At 30.3% G+C, this 25381-nt stretch overlaps 2 protein-coding genes and 2 pseudogenes across 2 annotated transcripts; all 4 read left to right on the top strand.

The window, feature by feature from the left end:
• The first annotated feature begins 8904 nt into the window (after nt 1-8904).
• On the top strand, nt 8905-11304 carry LOC111064653 (short-chain dehydrogenase/reductase domain-containing protein). Its single transcript, NM_001354728.1, has 5 exons — nt 8905-8957; nt 9061-9310; nt 9866-9907; nt 10006-10179; nt 10397-11304. The coding sequence occupies exons 1-5, from the start codon at nt 8932-8934 to the stop codon at nt 10772-10774; spliced, it is 870 nt and encodes a 289-aa protein (NP_001341657.1). The 5' UTR covers nt 8905-8931; the 3' UTR covers nt 10775-11304.
• Nucleotides 11305-16012: 4708 nt separating this feature from the next.
• Nucleotides 16013-17487, top strand: LOC113002120 (glycosyl hydrolase 5 family protein-like; annotated as a pseudogene).
• Nucleotides 17488-17943: 456 nt separating this feature from the next.
• On the top strand, nt 17944-19224 carry LOC113002118 ((+)-neomenthol dehydrogenase-like; annotated as a pseudogene).
• Nucleotides 19225-21387: 2163 nt separating this feature from the next.
• Nucleotides 21388-24028, top strand: LOC100803877 (short-chain dehydrogenase/reductase domain-containing protein). Its single transcript, NM_001255090.3, has 5 exons — nt 21388-21516; nt 21652-21898; nt 22516-22581; nt 23048-23227; nt 23474-24028. Exons 1-5 carry the CDS (start codon nt 21497-21499, stop codon nt 23849-23851), a joined length of 891 nt encoding a protein of 296 aa, NP_001242019.2. The 5' UTR covers nt 21388-21496; the 3' UTR covers nt 23852-24028.
• The last annotated feature ends 1353 nt before the right edge of the window (nt 24029-25381 follow it).

Raw genomic sequence — 25381 nt, 5'->3', positions numbered from 1 at the left:
ATGCCCTTGCCACATTCAATATATGTCGATGTTTTCTTTCCACCCTTCCATTTTGTTGCGGTGTATAACGAATTGAAGTTTGATGAAGGACACCTTTTTCTTGAAAATAACTTTTCAGTCCTCTAAACTCCGTTCCATTATCACTTCTCAAAACTTTAATTTGTTTGTTATGCTGCCTATGTATCATAGCAAAAAACTGTTTAATGATATGTGGAACTTCATCTTTTGTTTTCAATAAGTATACCCATAATGCACGCGAACAATCATCGACTATAGTTAAAAAGTAAGCAGCACCACAAGAGGCATGTGTTCTATAAGGTCCCCACAAATCACAGTGAATCAAATCAAAACAATTCTTTGCATTATTCTCACTCAATGAAAATGATTCTTTTATTTGCTTGGCTCTAAAACAAACATCACAAGTCTTTAGTCTACTATCAATATTTTTTCCAATTACATCAGGTAACATACTAGTTATCTTAGATGATGGGTGTCCCATTCTTCTATGCCACAACTCACAAAATCTAATGCCATTTGCTTGGTATGCACGGACTGGTGTCACCACACTAAGCACATAAAGCCCCTCTGATTGTTCACCCGCTCCAATCATCATCCTCAAAGTGCGGTCCTGTATAACACACATTGTTTTAGTAAAGTGAACAATATAATCAGCATCATGTAAGAGCTGAGAGATTGAGATGAGATTGCAATTTAAATTAGGGACAAAAAGGACATGCTTCAACATTAGCTTGTCACCAACAGTGACCATTCCTTCTTTAGTTGCATATGTCCGTGTCCCATTGGGCATTCCAACCGGACAAGGCTCTATATCTCGAACATCATTCATGCACGCAAGAGTGCTAGTCATATGATGAGAGGCACCTGTGTCAATAATCCATGAATTCTCACCTGTTAGTCTTGTACTCGTCCCACCTTTTTGTGTGTTAATCGCATTAAGAAGAGCATTCCACTGCTTTGAACTCAACCCCGGCAGCACCTGATCATCTTCATACTTCATTACTTCAGTGTCATCAACAACTTGTGTCATATTCACTTTTGCATTATTGCCTCTTCCTTTTAGCGCGCCACTCATTGGTCGATGCACATGCTTTCCACGTCCAAGCGCACGACCTACAGATCGAGGTCTATCTCCCCACCAATCTGGGTAACCCACCAGCTGAAAACATGAGTCGATATCATGCCCATCACGTTTGCAATGTGAGCATGGTTTCTCCGACCCTGTGTTAGGTTTCTTTTCCCAACTCGATGTCCTACCAGACTTGACAGCAAATGCGATTGGATCTCCACGTTCTTCCTTGCCTCGAGTCATTACTCCGACTCTTTCCTCTTGCACCACCATCTGGTATGCTCTGTTCAGATTCGGCAGCGGGTCTAGACTCAGGACATTAGACCGCACGGTCCTGAACTGAGTATCATCAAGGTCCATCAGAAATTGGTGAAGCTTTTCCTCTTCTCTCTTCTTATTTAGCGCCGCAGATATGCCGCACTTACACCCATTACATGTGCACATGGGTATCTGGTCGAAATCGTTCAATTCATCCCACAGCTTCTTAAGCCGTCCAAAATATGTGACAATCGAGTCTCCATTCTGTTTGCAATTCGCCAATTCAGATTTCAATTGTTGGATGCGAGGTCCATTTGAAATAGAAAACCTCTGTTTGATATCATCCCACAATTCTTGTGCATTTTCTCTGTATGTGATGGTCGATCGAAGTTTCGGTTCAATCGTATTGAAAATCCACGAAACAATCATGGAATTGACAGTCCACCAATCATCGATTTCAGGGGCAGCATCATCAGGTTTTTTTAATCGATCCGTCAACGAATCGAAACTTTCGTCGTGCTCTCAACGAGCCTCGGATTGCACGAGCCCATTCATCATAATTTTCACCCTTCAATTGTACCTGGGTTATGATATTTCCTGGGTTATCACTTGAATACAGATCGTAGGGAGAGATCTGTTTCTTCAAATGAGACCCACTTTCATCTTTGTTGGATTCGTCATTTATCTTGTTGCCATCATCCTTTTTCTCTGCCATATTGGTCATCTACAGGTTCTCAAGACCTAGCTCTGATGCCATAAAAGAATATGATGAGGCAGAATTTTGTATGTTGTATTGATGCACAAAGACTGATTTATATACACAAAGCACACCGCTTGCTCTTCCTAGGGTAATTACACTAAATCCTTGAAAAATAAAAAATAGAATTGAAAGCAAATAACTACACCTTAATAATGACAGCAAATAAGTATCAGACCCATTTTGATTTTCTATCTTAAGTTTCCAATATTATCCTAATAGTTTCTTAAACTAGATCTAAATACTTTACAAAATTAGTCCTTTATTCTTGGTCGAAACATATATATCATGCATTTACCTAAAGCTTGGATGCCAAAAGTATCATAAGGAGAAGTTTTATCTAATTATTACTCTCTCATAATAATCCCATGAAAATGCTCATACTAAAAACTTAAAAAATAAAAATTAAAAAATATTACAGGGTAAATTAGCCTGAAAGAATATTTTTTATTTCTAATTATAAAAGTGTAGCCTTACTTTCATTCTTTTTTTAAAAAAAAAAATTGGTATAGAAAACGGGGAAAACAAAACATAAAAGAAAATAATAAAATAACATTTTTATCATTTCTCATACAAAATTTTAAAATAAAAAATTTAAAATAAGGTCATATTTTTATTTAAAAACATTATTATTTTCAAATCAACCATTCCTGAAATTAATTTCTACCCAAATTAAAATTGAAAATTCCAGCACCAAAATAAATAATTAAAGGTATAAAATATTAGTATTTATTAAAAAAATATTTTTGAATATCTTTATCATAATATTTCATAAAAAAAAACTTTTTGTTACTAATTCTTTAATTACTATTGTTAGAAATCAACAATTAATTGACAATTTATCAAACACCCCTCCAAAATGCTTTGTAGTTAATCAGAAATTGCCTAGCGCACCAAAAAGTCAAATGTTGGATTTTCTTTTCTTGAAGAATCCAAAAGAAGAAAAAAATATGCATAGTTAATTTGTTATCCACAAATTTAAGAAGAAGTGTGAAACTAATTTAATTTAATTGAAATAGAAAGGATTTGGAATATTACTATATGAATACGAGAGCGGTGACGGTGGAGATAGTATTCTGGAAGGTAGGACTTTGTTGTAGGCGGGTCCACCAGTTTCCCATGCGCTCAATCAAGTCAACGGGAAAGTGCCTGTAGCCGGTTTCCCACGAGCTTTTTCGTTGACACATAATTAATCCCCTAAGTTAAATAAATCCTAATTGGCTGATTCTAGAAGTAATCAAGTTTTTTTTTCAATGATTACAATAAAATTTGAACATAATATCTCCGATTAATCATTCAAATTTCTTATCAGTACATCCTTTCGACAGTACTATATTTTTAGTTTTTTTAAGAATATTCATGTTTTAGAATTTTCAAGCTTAATTAATATTTTTTATTATATCCCTATTTGATATTCTCTGGATTCATATATAAAAAAATAATTAATTTAATATTAATTTAAAAATTAGTTAATGTCATTTAATTTTCTAATTTTAAATAAAAAAATATTTTTAAAATATCATTCTTTAGAACTTGTTATCATAAATAAATAAAAATTATTGAAAATAGAATTAAAATTAGATAAGTTAACATTAAATAAAACATAAATAATTAGACTTATATTTAAGTTTAATATATAATATTATTTTTTTTCTTATATATAAATACAAAGGAATAGTATTCACTATTAGTGATGTAGACTAAAGAATTAAATAAGGATATTTTAATTTGAATATAATCATTTTTATTATCAGTGAATATTTTTGGCATTAGTAGTTTTTTTTTTCTTAAACATGTTTGGATTTCTACTTTTAGCCGCTGATCCAAAATTTGATCCATGAAAGTCTCTTAATTTTTTATGACATAAAATTAGTTGTTGAAAGATTAAAAATATTGTTTTAAAAAAATAATTATATGTGTTTATCTCTATAGATTCTAAGCAAATTGAGTTGTCAATGTCATTGTTTTATTTTTAGTCAATGTTATTATTTAATAATAGAGATTAAAACTTGTAGTGAAGAAAAATTCAAGGACTTCAATTGAGACAAAAGTTTATTAATATTTAAATTATAAAATATGGTTTAATAAATAAAATAAAAGTATTACATATTCACATCTAGTTTAAAATTTTAATTCAAGATTTTATGTTAAAAAGTTAAACATGCTTTTTTTGACAACAATAGAATTGGAGGTTAATGTTTATTGATATCATAAATTATCACTTAAATTATTTTAAAAGTCAATAAATTTATTATACGTAATAAATTATAATTTATGGATTATGTAATTTGTTTTTGGCATAGAATTAAAAGCAGAATGCTTCGCCTTAAAAGCAATAGAATTATTCAACTAAGAGAGAAGAGAGTGTCTTAATGTCGCGGGCATCATTCCCTCTTTTGCCGACTTTATAACAAACGGGCTGAGAAATTTCATACAAACTTTAATTAGTTGGAACAACCTTGAAAGTGTTGCACCATAATTAATGGACTAGCGTAGCTGTGATTAACGAAGGTATAGACTTTTGAAGTTCTATTTTTAACAACATTATTAAGATTATGTATATTGCATTTGTAAATTCAGTCTTATATTATTAATTGCAGAGTAATTTACTTTTATATATTTGAACCTTTCAATTGTGCTACAACCCTAAAGTTGTTTTTTGTGTGTTTCTTTGACCAGGGGAACGATCATAGTCCCGAATTATGTAGTGTAGTTGGAAAAACACTACCCCGCCCTCCTTAATTATGCTGATTTGGTGCTTATACATTAAGGTAATTGGATGTGCTAGTTCGTCAATCACAATTACATGGGGAAATGATTTAAAAATTGGGATAACTTTATTTCATATATGAGGAGTTTTCATTTCAAATAACGATTATTTTTAATGTAAAGTTAAAAGCCATGTTTTGAGGTAAGACTTGCATTAATATTATCCCTACTTCAAAATATATACGTGACAAGTTAAATTTAGATCAATATTATCTAAATTCAAAGTTTAAATTCACATATAAAATTTGTGAACAACAAAAATCTAAGTTCACCAGTAAAATTTATTTCAATATGATGAGCAAAATCAACGTGGACAGTGAGATTTATCTCTTATAAAGTATCCCTTGAAAGTCTTGCATTTCAACATAGATATATAAATTTAATTTTAAAACATTTCCCATGTCTATTTGTTTATTTTTATTTATTTTTAATTCTGCAACATTAACTACCACCTACAATTCCCACTTTATAAAATAAAATTTCATAATAATATTATTGTTAAGATTCTTTCTTAATATATATATTTTTTATGTACGATTGTAGTAAATAAGCATAAAATTCAAAATTGTATATAAACTATCAGACTTTCTACCATTTAGTGGACCCTGATGGGTAGAATTCATTCTTGATATAATATAAAGCATTGTTGTTTGAAGGATTGACGCAACAAAATAATAAGTACAGAAGAATTATCTAGAAGTAGAAGTTGAATAAATTAATGGTTAATTAGTCTTATTTTTGGGGTGGAATCATGGTGGACCTAAAAGTAAAATAATTAAATTTTAAACTTTTGAATAACTAGCAAAATCTTATTTGTTTTTAGTATAAATATAACAAAAAACGACATATAAATATATATATATATATATATATATATATATATATATATATATATATATATATACAAAAAAGTCATATATTAATAAAAAAAATGTAATATATTTATTACTCTTTCATTTAAATGCAAAAAAAAAAATGATCTTAAAATTTATTTTACACCTCGTTACCACGATATATGTGTGCAGAATGGTCGATTATTCTGATATTATCTTCCACAATCTTAAACACAACATTAAGAAACTAAGGTTTAAACTTTTTACCATATAAAAGCATAAAATAGAAGGATAAAACTTAGATACAGCACTTTAGATATTGTTTGTATTATTTTCTAAAAAGAATTGAAATTTTATCTCGATAATGTACATAATAAAAATTACATTAAAATACTACACGGATTATTGAAGTGAATCTTCAATTCTTATTGAAAAACAAAAAAAGCAATATATATATATATAAAGTACTGCGCCCAAATTTTCTCCAAAATAAAAGGAGTGGGACAGTAAAAAAAATTGTTTAGTATACCTTTGGCATCTTTGCAAATTTTGTTATTTGAGAAATGTCTTTAACACATTTTTTAAATATATTTTTATTTTTTTATTGAAATTTATTGAAAGTTACAAATAATTATGGGATCCACTACTCTTTTAATGCATTTTTCTTCAGATTTTATAGTTTACTATAAGTTTTAATCAATACTGAATTATGAGTTACTAAGAATGTGTTAAAGAATATGTTATTAGCATTTTTTTTTATAATTTATAAATTCTTTATTGCATTTTTTCCTAAAAATATGTTATTCCTTTTTAGCAAATAAGAATAGCCTATCTTGTATGCACATTTGGCATGTTATTTACTATGTATTTTGACATTTTATTCTTATAATTAAAAAGTATAGTCAAAGGGTTATTAAAGAAAATTAGCTATAAAAGTATAATTATAATTACTAATTTTCTTTAAAAAAATACAAAAAAATCATACTGATAATAATATCTTATAATTCAGTCGCAATTTCATTAATATCATGATTTTAATGTCTACGATTTAATATTCCATTGGATAGCTAGGGTTCTTGCAACAGTCTCATTCATGATGAACTATCCTAGGTTAGGATATGTAGAAGTGCTATGTAGACTTCACTTGAATCAAAACCCTACTCTTCCTAGGTTAGGAGCACGACTCAGTAAATTAAAGAGGCTTTAGACCTTTCCATTTCGAGGCAGCATAGATTGTTAATGATGAGTACCAGAATATAGTAAAGAATTAAACGAAATCAAGGAGGATTCCGTTGTGTTTAACAGAGAGATATTTGGAAACATTTTCCGCAAAAATAGAGAAGTTGAAGCTCTCCTGAAGGGCATTCAAAGAACTCTATAAACTAGAAAGGGTGGATTCTCTAGTGCTTAGCAATTATATCAAATGACACAATTCTTTTTAGCTTAACAAGTAGTCTTAATTATGTTTGATTTGTCACATGGTCTTATTACACTAACAAAATTATCTCTTGTGAATAACATATACACGTAGTTTATAAAAAATGGTTAAAATATATTTTTGTTTCTTTATCTTTTTATTAAAATTTATTTTGGTCTTTTCTATTTTTTTAAAGGTTTATTTTGATTATTTACCTCTGATCAAATTTAGTCAATGTTGCCTTTTCCAAATTAACCCATTATTTTCAATTTTTGGGCATGATTTTGAACAACTTTTTGATTTTTTTATATAAAATTTGTCACATTATATTCATTTACATGAAGATTATGAATCTCAACCAATGTTAAAATCAAAAAAGTTCATAATAAAAGTCTCACAAATAACTTGAAAAAGAATCTAATATTATATTATTTTTTTAAAACTTTAATTAGTTATTTGTGAGACTCACTTTTCATGCGACTTTTAATTTTAATATTAGTTGAATTTGATAGATTTGATGTAGATGAATTTAATAAAAAAAATTCATGCCTTAAAGAAGTAGAAAAAAGAGTTTAAAATTGTGTTACAAAATTGAAAACAATTACTATTTTGAAAGATCAACAATGACTCAACTTTGAAAGTTAAAAGAATAAAATAAATCTTTTAAAAGATATAAATGAAAAATATATTTTAGAAAAAAACGGAATCGAATCACATGGACGATTAGGAATCAAAATCTAATATAAAAATAGAGGGAGATTCTTACTTTGAGACTCCTACGAATTTATCAAGATTGATTGCACAAGTTATCGATTCAATTTTCTATTAATCCTAATGTGCTGTTTGATATTGAGGATAAAAATACGATAAATGAAAATAAAATAAAAAATTAAAACTAGATAAAAATTAAGTAAAAATTAAAATTATTTAGTTGGATAAAAATAAGAAAGAGAATTTAAGGATGTACAGAGATGAATAAAAAAAGAAGAAATATTACAGTTAGTTTTATTATTTTTAAAAATTATTCTCATTCTCTTTCTCTCTTTATCAAAAATCAAACTTAGCTAAGAAAAACAATCCAAGGTAATTTCATCCTCTCTTTCCTCTTCAATTTCTTTCTTACCAAATAGACGTGAGATATAAGAAATTTAGCTTAATTAATTCAACAACATATATGAATAGTTATAATACTACTATTCTAATAATAATAATAATAAATTAATAATAAAAGGTTGCAAGGTAAAAGTGGCAGTTGAAATTTTGTTTTTTTCCTTTAACAATGTCCAACTGGACTAATAACAATTAACAGTAACAAATAAAAAAAAAAAACACCTAAAGTCAACCCAGAACAAAAGTCGTTTGCGGTGTGCAATAACTGTGTCGTTAGGTAAACCTCTAAAGCGAGTTTCGGATTGTGATCCGTGCCTTTTGTCTCCATATCACTTCTTATTCTGGTGATTATATAGTCAGTTTTCTAGATGAGCGAATTGTACTAAAAAAGAATCAACAATAGATTAATAAATAGGTAAATAACCATTGTTAATATTTTTGTTGTGTGACATCCAGAAGAGATAGATAAGCATTATTTTATGATAGGGACAATATCACATCACTGACAAAAATGTCAAAGTAATATTTAACACTTACCAGAAGATGTCGAAACCCATATGACTATAATTTTCGGCGCTAACATTTTTTTTTCATATGGAAGAAAAGTGAACTTACATTATTTAATAGTCGTCATCCACTTTAAATATTATCCTCCTCCTTGTGCATCCAATTCATCCAGATTTCAACCACAACAACTACTATGGGTATGGCAGATGCAAAACAAAGGTACCAGTTTCTCTCTTTCTGCAAAACAAATGTTTTTGTGTGTTTATTTTTTGTAACATTTTTAAGGATTTTTCGTTTGTGCTTTTTTTTTTCTTTTTTGTAGATATGCTGTTGTCACAGGTGCAAACAAAGGGATAGGATTGGAGACAGTGAAAGGTTTAGCCTCTAATGGAATCAAGGTGGTGCTCACGGCCAGGGATGTGAAGAGGGGTTACCAAGCTGTTGAGGAATTGAAGAGAGAATTTGGTTTCTCTGACCTTGTTGTGTTTCACCAGCTTGATGTCACTGACCCTTCTAGTATTGCTTCTTTAGTTGAGTTTGTGAAGACTCACTTTGGGAGACTTGATATCTTGGTAAGAAGATTTTGATCATGTTAATGAATATTCTGAATTATGCTTCTTTTTACTTTTATCCTTATTTTTGTTTTCTACTTTCTCTTTTTCTGTGTGTAAAGGCACACAGTTTGACGAATTTTTATAATATATAGGACAATGCATTGGAATCTTGCATATGCATTGCCCCTCCCCCCCAGTTAGTTGGTTCAATTGAATAATATGATTCTCAAATTCCATTTGTCTGGTGATTCTCAATTAGAATTTTTCTTTAGCTGTTCTTGTGTATTTTCTTAATGGCCCAATTCTCCATATGTTCCCCTAATAGTTCTTCCTAGGATGAGCAATATATTTATAGTTTATCTTGGAATGATTTTCAATGTTCATCATTCTACATGCTTACAATATATTTTGATTGATCTGCAAAATCAATGAGCTCAGCCTGTTCTGGCTCACACCAACCTGATTCAGAGTTTAGACTTTTAGTACCAAAAACTTTCCATGACTTATATTGGTGATGTTGACAAATCTCAATAAGTTCACCATAGCAATAACAATTTTTAAATTCATGTGCAGGTGAACAATGCAGGAATCAGTGGATTCAATACAGATGGCATGGTCAGTGTGCATGTTTTTTTTTTACACTCTGAGGGTTGTTGCTCTATCTATATTAAAAACTTCTAAAAATGATTTGGGTTTCTTTTACACTGATTCAGGTGCCATCCAAAATTAATTGGAAGGAGCTACCTCAAACTTATGAGATGGCTGAAAAATGCTTAACAACAAATTATTATGGTGCTAAGGAAACAACTGAGGCATTTCTTCCCCTTCTTCGGTTATCCAATTTACCCATGATTGTTAATGTTTCCTCTGAAGCAGGACTATTAAAGGTAACCAAATAACTTAATTTTGAATTATTTTAAATAAATTTTGATTTCAGTATTTTGTTAGTTTAATTTTTTTTACTCAACCAACCAACTGGAAATCATGTTAGATAACCTTTGACTGAATGATAGTGTAAAATAAGTGTATTTAAATGAAATTCTTTGAAATATGATGTTTATATTACTTCAACAACATTAAAAAATGTGCTATGGTGTATTTCAGTACATATCAAACGAATGGGCTAGGAGTGTGCTAGATGACACTGAAAATCTCACTGAAGAGCTAATAGATGAGGTGCTGAAGGAGTATATGACAGACTTAGAAGATGGTTTACTAGAGAAAAAGGGGTGGCCAACCTACTTGTCTGCATATATGGTCTCAAAAGCAGCCATAAATTCATATACAAGGCTTCTGGCCTATAGGCACCAAAAATTGTGCATCAATTGTGTCTGTCCTGGTTTTGTTAAAACAGACATTAACCGAAACACTGGCATCTTATCTGTTGAAAATGGTGCTGCTAGTGTTGTGAGGTTAGCACTGTTGCCAAATGGTTCCCCTTCTGGCCACTTCTTTACTCGTCAAGAAGTGTCCAGCTTTTGAACCATTTTTAGGGTCTAGTTGGATAAATTTTTTCATAAATACTTATAGGAGAAGAAAAAAAAAAGAAAAATTAAATTAGCTTCTCTTATAAGCTAAATTAACTTTACACAAGTTAAATCTTGTAAAAATTATCTCATATCAACTTCTCTAAAAGTTGATTTTAACTTGTGTATAACCCAATTTTAGCTTATAAAAGAAACTTATTTCACTTTTCTTTCTTGTTTTCTTCTTTCCAAGTGTTTATAATGAAGTTTATTCAAACAGGGTCTTACCCCATCTTTCAAATCACATGAGGAAAAATGATAGGAGGTGTGGTGTGTCTGGGATGAAATTGTTTCCCTTCTAGTCTTTTTTGTCACATTATGGCATGTGGGGAAATGCATCTAAGTTACATGGCTCTTTTATCTTCTCACATTGTTGGCGCTTCAAACGGTCAAATTCCAAATTACAATGGTTTTTTGGACCATCATATATACCACTGCATGAACATTTCGGCTGTGAGGAAATTGTCAACATTAGGTCATTACAATGGATAGGCCTTGTCAATTTGTCATCTTATTCGTGAACAGAATTGTATTTGACTTCAAACTTTGAACACACGTGCAATGGTAAAGCACTTTTGATAGTAAAGCAGCAATGATGGGGGTCAGGAATTCATGATACGACAAAGAAAACACAACAATTGTTACAGGACATGGACATACCATTATTATGATAATATAACTTAAAAGGCTCCTAATTACCCTAGATTCTCAAGGCTCGCTCGCAGTTGATTGAATTTTAATTACACTGCTCAACAACTAACTGGCTTTAGTCCTTTGTTTCTTCATTGAATATTTTAGTACTTAAATAATTATTTTTTTTAAATGTAATTTGGCATTTGTTTTTAGTAAAAAATTTAAAACCTTGTGAAATCATTTATTTCCTTGATGAGTTCATAGAATTTGAACAATTATGTCTTTGTTTGATTTGTTGTTTACAAGACTCCAAATATTCATTCACAAGCTCTAAAGTAGTAAAAGAAGAAGGAACTATATTATTTGATTAAAAAAAGCTCGAGTTAAATTGAATTTAATATTTTTCAAACACACCCTGTATCTGTATCTGAGAAAGGTACTATTCAACAACAAAAGCTTTAAAACCCCGATTCCAAGCAATAACAATTTCTAAGAAAACTGCCGACAATTCAGCATAAACTATAGAGCAAGATCCTAAATTAGACGGATTAATGAAACTATGTACTATGAATGGATGGTATCTAATTTACACTAACATCCAATAAAATTATTGTCGTAATTTTTGAAAAAAACACCAATCAATATTTAATTCAAATCCCAATTCAAAATTGGATTTCGAAGAATTATTAATGTCTATATTTTTTTTTCATAAAGTAGCAGTTCTACTCGCTTTTTTCAAATTGTTATTTCATTATTAAGAAAAGGTAAACGAAGATAAAATACGAGTTTATTTTATAGCAATTATTATTAATCATTGTTGTTTTAACGTCAGTCTATTTACGCGTCTGAATAATATTTTTTCTTGTTCACTAATAAATCGATTAATTTGCCCCATATTTTTATAATCAATTCGGTCCTGATCGGATAGGGAGCAAAGGCTTACGAAAAGATAGCTTGGATTTAATAAAAAGTCCCTTAGATTTTTTGATGGTTTATTTATCCCTATTCCAAAAATCATATTTATTACAAAAAATACATGTAAATGATTTGTTTTTTTATTCTGACTTTTCTAATACAAATATTTAGCTCTACATCATGATTCATGAGACTCATTAAAGATATGTTCTAAATAAAAAAATCCAAGCACGTGGTTAAGAAGTCAAGCCATTATTAGTCGGTGTGATTTGTCCCAAACTTTAATACATTTGTAATGTAGTTCATTGCTCACGCAACTTTGAGGAAGTGGAATGGGACGTAAATTTTTTTGCAGAGAAAGTGACACCTGCACGCGAGATAAGAAGTGATAGAAAGAAAAAAAAATTAAAATTACAGCCAATCAAGAAAAAGAAAAAGAAATGCAGTGATTACATTAAAAAAACAAACAGTAGTAATTGATTGGCTGTTGAGTGATAATTTGAGTGGGATCTTTTTGTTCAGAGGAACACGTCTCCCATGAAAGATGTTATTTTATTAATATTAAATATATAAATAGAATAAACTGAATATTGTACTCGTGTTTTCAACGAGCTAGCTATTCTCAAATAAGAAAAAACAATTGATTTTAATATTTTAATATTTTTCTCATACATTAGTATTAATTATTTATATACAAATAATAAAACAAAGGAATAAAAATATCAATATTGAAAGAACATATGATGTTTATGAGAAACTGGAATAAATGAAAGATTTCTCAGGTTATTGTAACTCCTATTTTTATTTAAATTACATTTGAAATTATTCTGTACATAAATAATATTTACTAATATTTTCATAATATTAATTTTATAATTATAGTAAACATTCCATTATTTTATAGTAATTATACTTTTAAAAACATTAATTTAATATTTTGACACAATATTACTATTCTAGTAAAAGATTATCTATAATAAAATTATTATATTTTCCTTCTTCTCTAGATGTATATTTTACATGGTATTAGTAATTTTCCTCTCTTAACTATCTCAAACAGTCATTTTTTTTATTTTTTAATCTATATATTAGATTTTTTAATTTATTTTATTTCATCTTTGTTTTAAAAATAAATTTAAATATTTTTCTATTAATTTTTTCGAAGAGGAAAAACAAAGTTTATTCGCATAAACTTATCAAGGGCAAGAGATGTGACCAGAATAATCCAATTTTTCTATTAAAATTAATAGTTAATATAACTTTGCACCCCAACTTAAATTGTTTATTATAAATTAAAAAAATATTTTTTAAGAAATATGTATGTTGAAGCAGGACCTATAGTAGTAAAACAATTTTGAAAAGTGTCATACACGACACACACATAATAAAAGTTCGGTTTGGTCCGACTAGTCGGATCAATTTTATTATTGGATTAACCAGGGAATTGATCCAGGATAACTCGGTCAAACCCAGTCGTTAGGTATCAGATCTCAATTAGATCGATATGACTTGATTGGTTTTACAAAAATAAAAAAAATAAATCACCTCTATAACGTTGTTTTGATGTTTCATTGTTATCAATTATTATTTTGAATTTTGAAGTATGAATAAATTTTTCTTATTCAAATAATCTTAGTTATATACTTTTATATATATATATATAATTTTAAATTTTTAATATATGTCCAATCAAATCCGATCAATTACTAACTCACCGATTGGACCACCTACCTATTAGCTCGACCTAGTCAATTATCCGGGTAGATTTTAAAACTATGCTTCGGGGTATATAGTAAAGATAAGTTGCTTCACTATATTCTTGATTACATTATATCTTATTTCTATTGATCGAGTCTTCCGATAAATTTTTATTTTTTTGATATATGAAAAATTTTGAGGATTTGAATCTTGTAGAATAATATATCACTGTTAGAATATGTCTCAAGGCTTACAAATCATGCCCATCAAAGATTTTTACATGGATAACAAAATTTTAACTCACATCTTTATAAATATATGAGCATGATCCTTGCCAACTTAATTAATATGTTTTTGTTATGGGTACAAGTGGACCGATATATTTGTTGACTACAATACAAACCTTCAATGAAAAAAAAGTTAAAATATACTTTTGTCCTCAAATAATATATAAAAATATTTGGAATTTGTCCCTATAATTTTTTAGTATATTTTTTATCATCGTAAATTAGAATATATTATTTTTTGACACGAAAGTAGCTTTAGATAAATCTAAATCTACGATGATGATTTTTTACACCGGCCATTTTACACCAGTTATATGTATAATTAATGTAAATTAAATGAAACATTTTTTTTACTTCAATTATGCATATAGTCAATATAAAATTTGACGTATTTTTAGATTGGTTGTGCATATAATCGATGTAAAAAGAATTATGCATGTAGGTTTGAATGTCTGAACATTGCTCTAAGGAAAAAAATAACAGATTTCAATTTTGTGAGAATGAAAAACATACTACAAGTTTTATAGGAATAAATTTTGAATATTTTCATATTTATGAGAACAAAAAATTATATTTTAGCCAAAAAATTCCTTGAATTCAATTCTCCCTTTGTTCCATTATAATTGTTGTCCTAGGTTATTTTACACCGGAAAAATAAATAAATGAAAGAAAATAATAATTTTACAAAATTAGCCTTATTATTAGTTAATTTTTAGTTTTTGTTGTCCATCATTAATCTTATATTCCCTTCGTCCCTATTTATAAGACCCTTTCCGGAAATTTGTTTGTCTCCTTTATAAGATTGTTTTTCAATCTTTAGATGCATTAATTATTTTTTCTTATGCATATTTACTTAATTATTTTCTCTAAACATTAATAAGAAGCAATTAAGTGGATAAAAATAAGAAAAATAGTAATTTTGTAATAATAGTACAAACAATTCACATATTGAATGTGATTAACTAAATTAAGTATTTTTCTTAAAGGGGGTGTAAATCAGTTTCAACTATCTTACAATACGAAAGAATAAGAAATACAACTGAAATAAATACGTCACGTTACATTAAAAAAAACTAAAATCATAATTATATCAAAATGTATTTAATATTTTTACACGAAGATAATTATTATGAGACGGATGAGTAACAACTAAGCTAGTCATAATTTCATAGTAACTAATTTCAACTCCAAGAACCAGTGATAACATACATGCATATAATTTGTGTTTAATTATTATTCCTAAAAGGTTCCGAGGTTTCGCATCAGTGATGAGTAACATACATGTATATAATTTATATTTAATTGTTATTCCCGAAACTTCCGAGGTTTCATTAATTTGATGTTGTTGAGGAGGACAAAACATCTCATTTTTTATTTTTTTAATGCCAAATTTAAACTTTCAAAGCTAATCAGACGGGTAGAAGATACGCAGTTACTGGAATATAGGAAAACAGGTAGATAAAGATCAGATAAGATCGATAAAATTTGTTAACACTAAAAACAAAGGTAGGAATCTATTGATAGGATAGAGATCGCGGCATAACAGAACATTCTTACTACTTACTCATTCGATAGATTGAAAATTTCTATATAAGAAAGCACTTGTGTGCAAAGCCATCTGATCCCAACTTGAAAATTCTTTTCCATTCAAAGTAGTCAAGATGTTGTTGGGAAAACCTTCACAACTTCTCTTTCTTCTTCTCCTTGTTTTCATCTTTGAAATTGCATCACATTCTAATGCATACCCTTTATCAACACATAAGAGATGGATTATAGATGAAGCCACAGGGCAACGTGCCAAGTTGGTGTGTGGCAACTGGGCTGGCCACCTCAAACCAATGATCCCTGAGGGTCTAGACAGAAGGCCATTGAAGGACATTGTTTCTGAGCTTGTGGAGCACAAGTTCAGCTGCGTTCGCCTCACCTACGCAATCTACATGTGGACGCGGTATGGCAATGGCAATGTGAACGCCACCTTTGACTCTTTGGATGCACCTGAGGTTGTGGAAGGCATTGCCAAGAACAACCCTTCTGTGTTGAGCATGACACATGTTGAGGTGTTTGATGCCGTGGTTCATGAGCTTGGGGCTCAGAATGTGAAGGTGTTGCTTGATAACCATGTGAGTTATCCAAAGTGGTGATGCAATGATAATGATGATAATGGCTTCTTCTATGATAGGCACTTTAATCCTCAGGAATGGGTGCATGGCCTTACTTTGGCAGCCGAGCACTTCAGTGGAAATCATGCTGTATGTATTATATTGCTAATTTGTCCTTTTTTTCTTTTTTGGTCATACTATTCACTTTATCCATATAATTGTCTCAATTTGAAGTTATGGTTCCTATAAAAAAGTGTAAGTTTTAGTCCCTACAAATTGTTTTTGCAGTTTATCATTGTCAGAAGTTTCTGTAACAGCATTATACTGTTGTGTTAACGGTAGGGATCAAAACTTAATTTTTATATGTATAGGGATTAAAACTTACAATTTTCTTACATGGTGACTAGAACTTAAAATTAAGATAACTTCAGGAAACAAGTAAATAGTTTAACCTTTTTCTTTTTCTCTATCCAATGCTAAAAATTGAATATAACATGACTTTATTGTGAATAATTTTTGTTTACTAACAGGTCGTGGCAATGAGTTTGAGAAATGAATTGCATGGTCCACGCCAAAATCTACGAGATTGGTACAGGTACATGAACCAAGGAGCACTAGCCATACACAAGGCAAACCCAAATGTGCTTGTGGTTATCTCAGGTTTGAACTATGACACTGAGTTGCAGTTTCTTAAAAGTAAACCATTGAAGATAGGCTTAGGTAAGAAAATGGTGTTTGAGACACATTTGTATTCATGGTCTGGAATTGGGACACTCAAATTGAAACAGATATGGACAAAACAACCACTGAATAGGATTTGTGCCAATAGCATTAAGGGAATAGACCACAGAGCTGGGTTCCTTACCGCTGGCAAGAATGCAAGTCCTTTGATCTTTACAGAGTTTGGGTTTGATGAGACAGGTTCTTCAGTGGAAGACAACAGGTTCTTGACATGCCTTCAAACCTATCTTGTTGGAAGAGATTTGGACTGGGGATTGGGGGCATTTCAAGGTAGCTACTATGTAAGAGGTGAGTAGGTCCAAGTTGGTGAGCCATTTGGTGTAATGGACCAGACTTGGCATCACCTGAGTAACCCCAACTTCACTGACAAGTTCCAACTTCTACAAAGGAAGAATCAAGGTAAGCTTTTTGACTTTTGAGTTAATCATGATTTATTAAATATAGTTATTATATCGAGTTATTAAATATAATTATTATATCAAGGGTTTATCTCGGTTGAACAATATATATGAGTTATTATAATCATTCCGATATTTTTATTCAATTCCTAAGAATAAAAAAAATGTAAATATTATAAAAGTAAAAAGACTTACCTTGGTTCATAGGCATGTGCAGAAAGGCCAGTATCAATATCCTATTCCTATCTTGTATTTAACATGTGTGTTTTTATGCAGAACCTTCCTCAAAGGTCCCCAGCTTATATATCTTGTACCACCCACTATCTGGCCAATGTGCCCAAGTGAATGGCAAAAATGAACTTGAAGTTGGTAGCTGTACGTGAGAGCAAAAACAGATGGGTTCGTAGTAGAAATGGGACTGAAATCCTTTTACATGGCACTAAGAAGTGCTTAACCGCAGCCGCTGAAAGGCTTTCAGTTGTTGTTTCTGATGAGTGCCAAAGCAAAAACAGTTCTTGGGAAACTGTCTCACTATCTAAACTTCACTTGGCTACTACGGATCAACATGAGAAGCAACTTTGCTTACAGAAGGATTCTAACTCATCCAGCATTGTGACTTCAAAATGTATCTGCATAAAAGATGATTCTCAATGTCTTGATGATCCCCAAAGCCAGTGGTTTCAGCTTGTTGCCACCAATGTGTAGCCCAGGTTAACTGGTTTAAGATTAGGATTGCATAAATTAAATTTATTATTATTATTATTTTATATTTAGTCCTGTAGAATTGCTGTATCACTAGAGCATCCAGTGATATATTTAGGTTTAATAAAATCTCATCATAATTTCTTTGGAGCAGAAAGTGTAACTGAAGCTCTTCTTCTCCTGCTCCAACTATCCACTTCACCTAGGATTGTCAATGTCTCTTCTAGAATAGGAGTATTGAAGGTAAAACTATTTCCTAATTTAACCATATATAGGCATTTTATATTTTTTTCCAGCTTCATTTTCTTAGAAAAAATAATCATTTCAACCGATCAGAAATTATTTTTAATATAATTTTTAAAATATTAATATAAAAATCAACAAATTTATCATACATAATAATATGTAATTAGTGTTAAATTATACTTAAATTATATATTTTACCATAATAATATGTGATTAAATAACAACTTAAAAAAATAGTTTGGTTGTCAATGCATTATACTTAAATTCTATGTTTTACCATTTTTCTTGTTTTGTTGTTTCAGAATATACCAAATGAGTGGGCAAGAGGAGTGTTTGGTGACATTGAAAACCTTACAAACAAAAAGCTTCATGTGATGCTTAGGGAGTTTCTGAAAGACTACGTACAAAGAAGGATCATTGGAATCGAAGAACTGGCCACCTGTTCTTTCCGGTTACACCATGTCAAAAACAGCCTTAAATTCCTACACAAGGATGCTGGCTAAGAAGTTCCCACGTTTTCGCATAAATTGCTTGTGCCCTGGCTTTGTCAAAACAGATATAAACCATTATGTTGGCTTTTTAACCATTGATGAAGGTGCTGAGTGTCCTGCCAGGCTTGCATTGTTACCGGATAATGGTCCTTCTGGTCTCTTTTTCTTAAGGGAGGAAGTACTTTCCTTTGTTTGAACAACATGGCTATCTACTTTAATTTTCGCACTGTTGTATGTATTTTTAGAGCTAGCAAACTTTCTGTCTGTGATTCTATGTCAATAATTTGTAGACATACCAAACTGTTTGATTCTTATATATATATAATATATACTAGCTAAGAAATGATATTTTTCTTTGAATATGAGACATATCAAACTGTTGTTTACCACAAAACATGTGGATCAACGGGTGGGATGTTCTAATAAACTCAGAATAAGATTGTGTTTGATAAAAGATACTTTTTGTTTAAACCTAATGAAGACTTACCAAATTGGATGCCTTAAGGTGTAAAGTTTTGAGTTTTTTATAATCTCATTATCTTTGGACTCTAGTGTGGGCACCCCCGTTGGACTGCTATGGAATATTTTAGAATAATTTTTATAATAATTATTTAAAATTTTATATTTAAAATAAATTTTTATATTCACTTTTTTTTACTAATAATGTATGAAAATATTACCAAACTTTTTTTTTCCTAAATTTTAAATATATGTTATGATCATTGCATAGTAAAGTAATATGTTGTGTATTTTCCATATATATGCATAATGTTGTTATATGTAAATAAGAATGTGTTTTCCTCTAATTTGTTTCGTCCAATAATAAGGATTGAAAGCATTAATAGATTGATTTGGTCTAGTTGAGGAGATTTTTGTTGGTTTATGTTCATGTGTGAAAATACACTTAGGGGTCCTAAAGTTAATTGAAAACTCAAGTCCAAAAGCGAGTCACTTCAAGCTGTATTCGAAAAGAATATTTTGTTCCCCGAAACATAGAACTTGTCACCGTCCAAAAGAAAAAGGGCAGCCAGCTGTCATGTTCACATGGTAATTTTCACAATGAAGGTGTCATTTTTTTTGAAAAAAAAAGGTATCATAGTAGCATAGATAAGCAATTTTTTTGGATTAATTATACACCTAGTCAACATAAGTTATAGGATTCATTGGCGCAAAAGCAAGCCTGGTCCTCCTACTATTTAGTTTAAAAATGTCTATTTCGGCCTCTTTATTTGTAAGAGTAACTCTTGGATGAACACAAACTTAACACAACTAATTAAAAAACTGCACCTCATTAAAAAAAAATGCAAGCCGGCCGTGACAAACTTGAAGAGAGGAAGTGCCTCACTTATTAGTATTATTTCTTCCTCCCATTAACAAACTCTCTTGGTCAATAATTTCTATATATTTTAGCAGTGTAAGAAACATATATTTAGAGCCCAGGTACACAATTTTTTTGGTCCCATCTCATCTATGATGTACACCAAATTTGACTGACAATTGTTGGAAAAAAAAACCTTGACCGGTAATCACCAAATTAACTTTTGAGTTTTAAATGTGCAATATGTAATGTAGTAAGTATCCTTTGACTAGTAACATCACTTCTCTACTTTTAGATGTGGAATATGCAATGTTTGTAGTAAGTATCCTTTTTAAATAATTAACTAGTCATGATAATGATTTTGACATTTTAAAAGATTATTTTTTTCTAAAATATTCTTCTATGGGAGATAATTCTTCTCGAGCATAGTAAAATTACTATGAGCACCCATTCTTTCTCTTATTATTTAATGCAATTGTATATATAAGAGTTGAACCCCAAATGAAACTGGATTTAAATTTGTTAGATAATGTTTTGGATTTAAACTTTATGAATGAAAAAATGATTGAAAAAAAAATCTCTTAAAGATAATAAATCAAGTTCTATGAAGATATGATTAATCATTAGAAAAATTGGTGAAACTTTACACCATGATTATCTAAATTGAAATTTTATTCTTTACAAAAATATTTTAAAATAATTTAGTTTTTCTCAAATATTACAATAATTTCAAACACATTTTTTTATCATTTTAATTATAAGATATTTTCTCAAGTTTCTTGAATTGAATGAGTCGTAATATACTGTGAAAATTAATTTCGTCCCATAGAAAAAAAAAGTTATTTAGCCACTTATTCCTGTTATAGTCATTTATCATTTCCCATAAAATATAGACAAAAATGATTACTTCGCACTACAATTTTGACTAGCACCATACTTTTTATGTCTTTTCCAAATACATTTTCTTGGCTATGGTATCTATCTGCCGCTGCGTCATTACTATAAAATAGTCGTTTGAACATCATGTATAGAAATTGAACTCTTGAATAAAGACAAGTGATAGAGACATAAACTGAAACTCTTTTATTAGCACTTGTGTTAGGCTTATTAGTCCACTCATATTTTCAGGCACTTCTCTCATTCAAGAGTAATGGCAGAAGCAACAAAAGGGTACTCAACATTTTTCTTGGCCTCCCCCTTTCTTCAACGTACTCTGAATTTAAAATTTAACAAGAAGCTTCATATTAAAACAATAACATAGTGACTCATATCAATGCTACCTTAACTTGTTAAATTGTTTTCTAGGTATGCTGTGGTCACTGGAGCAAATAAGGGAATTGGATTTGCAATATGCAAGCAATTGGCTTCTAATGGGATCACTGTGGTGTTGACAGCCAGAGATGAGAAGAGGGGTCTTCAAGCTGTCGAGAAACTCCAAGAGCTTGGTCTTTCTGGCCATGTGGGTTTTCATCAACTTGATGTTACAGACCCTGCAGGAATAAGATCACTTGCAGATTTCATCAGGAACAAATTTGGAAAACTAGATATCTTGGTAAGAAATTTCTTTTGGCTTCTTTTTGTTTCTAATGTTATCATCATTCTTTGTAAGATTAGTGGATAGAGTAACATAAGTAATACCCAACTTTATTAGCAACATTCTCTCTAACACATTCTTTATTATTAATTGGATGTTGTTGAGATTTGTAAAATAGTGTAAGTCTCTTTATTTATTGAATTTTGTTCATAATTTTGTGATTTATATTAAATTTCATCCAGTACTAGAGTATTAGAAGAAGTGTATTAGGGAATATTGTTTAACTCCTCTTTTCTATGGCATCAACACATATCCATCTCTTCTACAACATTCTCATTATTTTGAAAAGTAAATGAAACTTACAACACTCCTACTATGGTAACTTGGCTGTATATTTCATCTTTACATTACCATCCCTGTTCTGCCTTGTACCAAAACATGTTTTATTTTAAAGGATTAAAACAGCTGATCAATCTGGTTTAAGTTCGTTGCATTTCATTTGCTTAAAGTAATATGTTCTTAGCTTTAACACGTTATACATCAACATAAACTGGTTCCAATAATGATGTATACTTGATTGTGCAAGTAGCCATTCTGAATGAGCAGAAATATTTGAAACTTGGAAATTTGTGTAGGTAAACAATGCTGGAATTCCTGGAGCACAATGGGACGGGGAGGCTTTGGCTGCTGCTGGCATTATGGTATGATTTTAAAATTTGAGGCAGTTTTATTTAAAATTAATTAGGGAATAATTTCTAGCATTGGAAAAGGATATTTAGTGTAACTGTTATTGCAAATTGCATAGATTAGCTGCATCGTGTATTAGTGTTGAATATTGTGAACCAATGCTAAAGAAGAAAGTTGAATAAAAGCACTAGGACAAATTGTTTATTGAAATGTGAATATGTTGATGACAGTTCACTTCATGAACTTTTCCTTTCTCGGTATTAAACAATTTTTTTTAATTGATACCTAATGCTGCGTGTAGCAAGTGCAATTGTGTTGCTTTGGTGAATTATTTTTCCCATCTAATAAAGAAAGAAATTGAAAATTTGTACATAACTTGAATCAAGAATTAAAATTTTCACATCATGCCTTGCACTTGATGTTTCCCTTATCAACTCATTTAAAAGAAATCAAGTTTATTGTTTGTTTTTTTGGTTGCAGGAAAATGCTGGCCGCATTGATTGGAGTAAAATAGTAACTGATACCTATGAATTAGCTGAAGCAGGTGTTAAAACAAACTACTATGGAGCCAAGGAATTGACCAAAGCACTTATTCCCCTTCTCCAGTTTTCAGACTCCCCAAAAATCGTCAATGTTTCCTCATCCATGGGAAGGCTAGAGGTATTTGCGTGAGATACAGTGATACTAGTAATTAACTCTTGCTACTCTCTTTGATAGCTTAATTGGGCTAGCAAATTGATACTAGCTTTTGAAAGTATTAATGTTAGTTGTTAACATTGTATTTGCAACAAGATATATATCTAATTATGTATGTCTTCTATATTAAATGATTCTGTTAATTGATTTATTGTTTATTAGTGCAATTGAAGGTGATGCTTATTCTCGTGTAATATTTTGTTTTTACAGCATATACCAAATGGATGGCCTAAAGAAGTACTGAGTGATGTTGAGAACCTTACAGAAGAAAAGATTGATGACATTTTGAATGAATTTCTAAAGGATTTTAAAGAGGGTTCACTAGAAACCAAAGGCTGGCCTCTTGCTATGCCGGCATATAGTGTCTCAAAAGCTGCTTTGAATGCCTTCACAAGGATTCTGGCCAAGAATTACCCCTCATTCTACATCAATGCTCTTTGTCCTGGCTATGTCAAAACAGATATAAACAGCAATACTGGTTTTCTTACACCTGATGAAGGTGCTGAAGCTGCCGTGCGATTGGCACTGCTACCTGATGGTAGTCCTTCGGGTCAGTTTTTCTTTAGAGGTGAAGAGAAACCATTTTGATAATAGATATATTGTTGCTAGGAAAAAAAAGGTTAATGAATAATTCATGAAGCCATGTTTGTTGCTAGAGTTTCAAAAACTTCACATTAACTCTTGGTAGTCCTGTTTTAAATTAGTTTTTCTTGTAATAAACATAACGAATTATGTCTAGACATTAATGATGTTCATCATGTTCAAGCTAGTTTTACTTTCTATCAAATAAATGAGCAATGTTTAAATTAATGTATCAAGTGTGCTTGATTTGTGCAAAATGGGAGTTAAAAGGAAATTTTGGACTGGAAACAATTATTCTGTTTGAAGTTTTGTGAAATGGTCTCGAGTTCTATTCTCATCTCTATCATTTTATAATATTTTTTAAATTATAAATCATTTTGGGATTATGAAATTTTTTAAATTAATGTTGGAAGATTGCTATTGTATGATATATATGTGTGTGTGCGTGCGTGTGCGTGCGTGCATGTGTCTCGTAGATAATGTTAGAAGTAAACTTGTAGCTTACAAATAAATACAAGACAAAAGATAATTGTACCTCGTAGATAATGTATGATTTTGTAAATAATTAACTAACTGTCAATAGATAATGGTATTCAAATATATTAAAATATTAATAGGTTAGAGATAATATGTCAGTTAGTGAGCCTAGTTGCTAAGGGTTGAGTGCCCCTGTTACAAGACTGCCCTGTAAAGTTGACATGTGTCTCAGAGTGTCATGTGTATTTTATAGAGTCATGGACAATACAGAAAACAAGAGAATATGAAACAATAGGAACATCATTGATTCGATTACATACAACGTTTGTTGGTTTGTATTAGAAGCATTTGTATCACAGTGTGACTTATGTTTCAAAATAGCTCTGGAAATTGTTATAAAGAAATTTAAATAGTTTTGGAGAGTTCTTATATAAAATCTTTCTTATTAGTTTTGTAAATGTCCAGGTCCTTTTAACACCATTGATTTGATTACATACAAAGTTTATTAGAAGTGTTTATATCACAGTGTCACCTATGTTCCTTCAATTTTTTGTATTCTTCCTTTGTCCATTTTTAAGTTTCTCATCATTTTTTCTTATTAGTATTGTGCCTTTTTTTTAACACTAAACAACTCTCCTCGAGCATTCTAATTACTTTCCATACAAGAATTGCTGGAGTAATTAATTACTAAACTTTAGCTAACGTGGTAGTGGAACAAGCTTTGTATAATGTAGAGAGACTAAGAATTTCCCACCGGTGAAGCTCAATCAAGAAAGATCTAACAACAAAATTTTGTAGAAGGCACTTGAACTAAACCACATGAAAGCTAATTTTCATGCAAATTAAAGTTAGGAAAGGAGTTTGCATAGGACCTAGAGTCATATTCAAGTATCATGAAGGCTAACTACTCATTTCATTCCACATATATTCTTACAATATCCAGGGAGCTGAGGCCCTAGCACTAAGGTGTAGTATTGAGATGATTGCTACTTTGCATTTCACTGATGTTATTTATGAGACATATTGTCAAGAGGTTTCACATTCTCAGAAAAAAAAAAA

The sequence above is a fragment of the Glycine max genome, chromosome 7 (assembly GCF_000004515.6).
Source record: "Glycine max cultivar Williams 82 chromosome 7, Glycine_max_v4.0, whole genome shotgun sequence".
NCBI classification, from domain to species: domain Eukaryota; kingdom Viridiplantae; phylum Streptophyta; class Magnoliopsida; order Fabales; family Fabaceae; genus Glycine; species Glycine max.
This window is presented reverse-complemented; position numbering and strand designations above follow the sequence as displayed.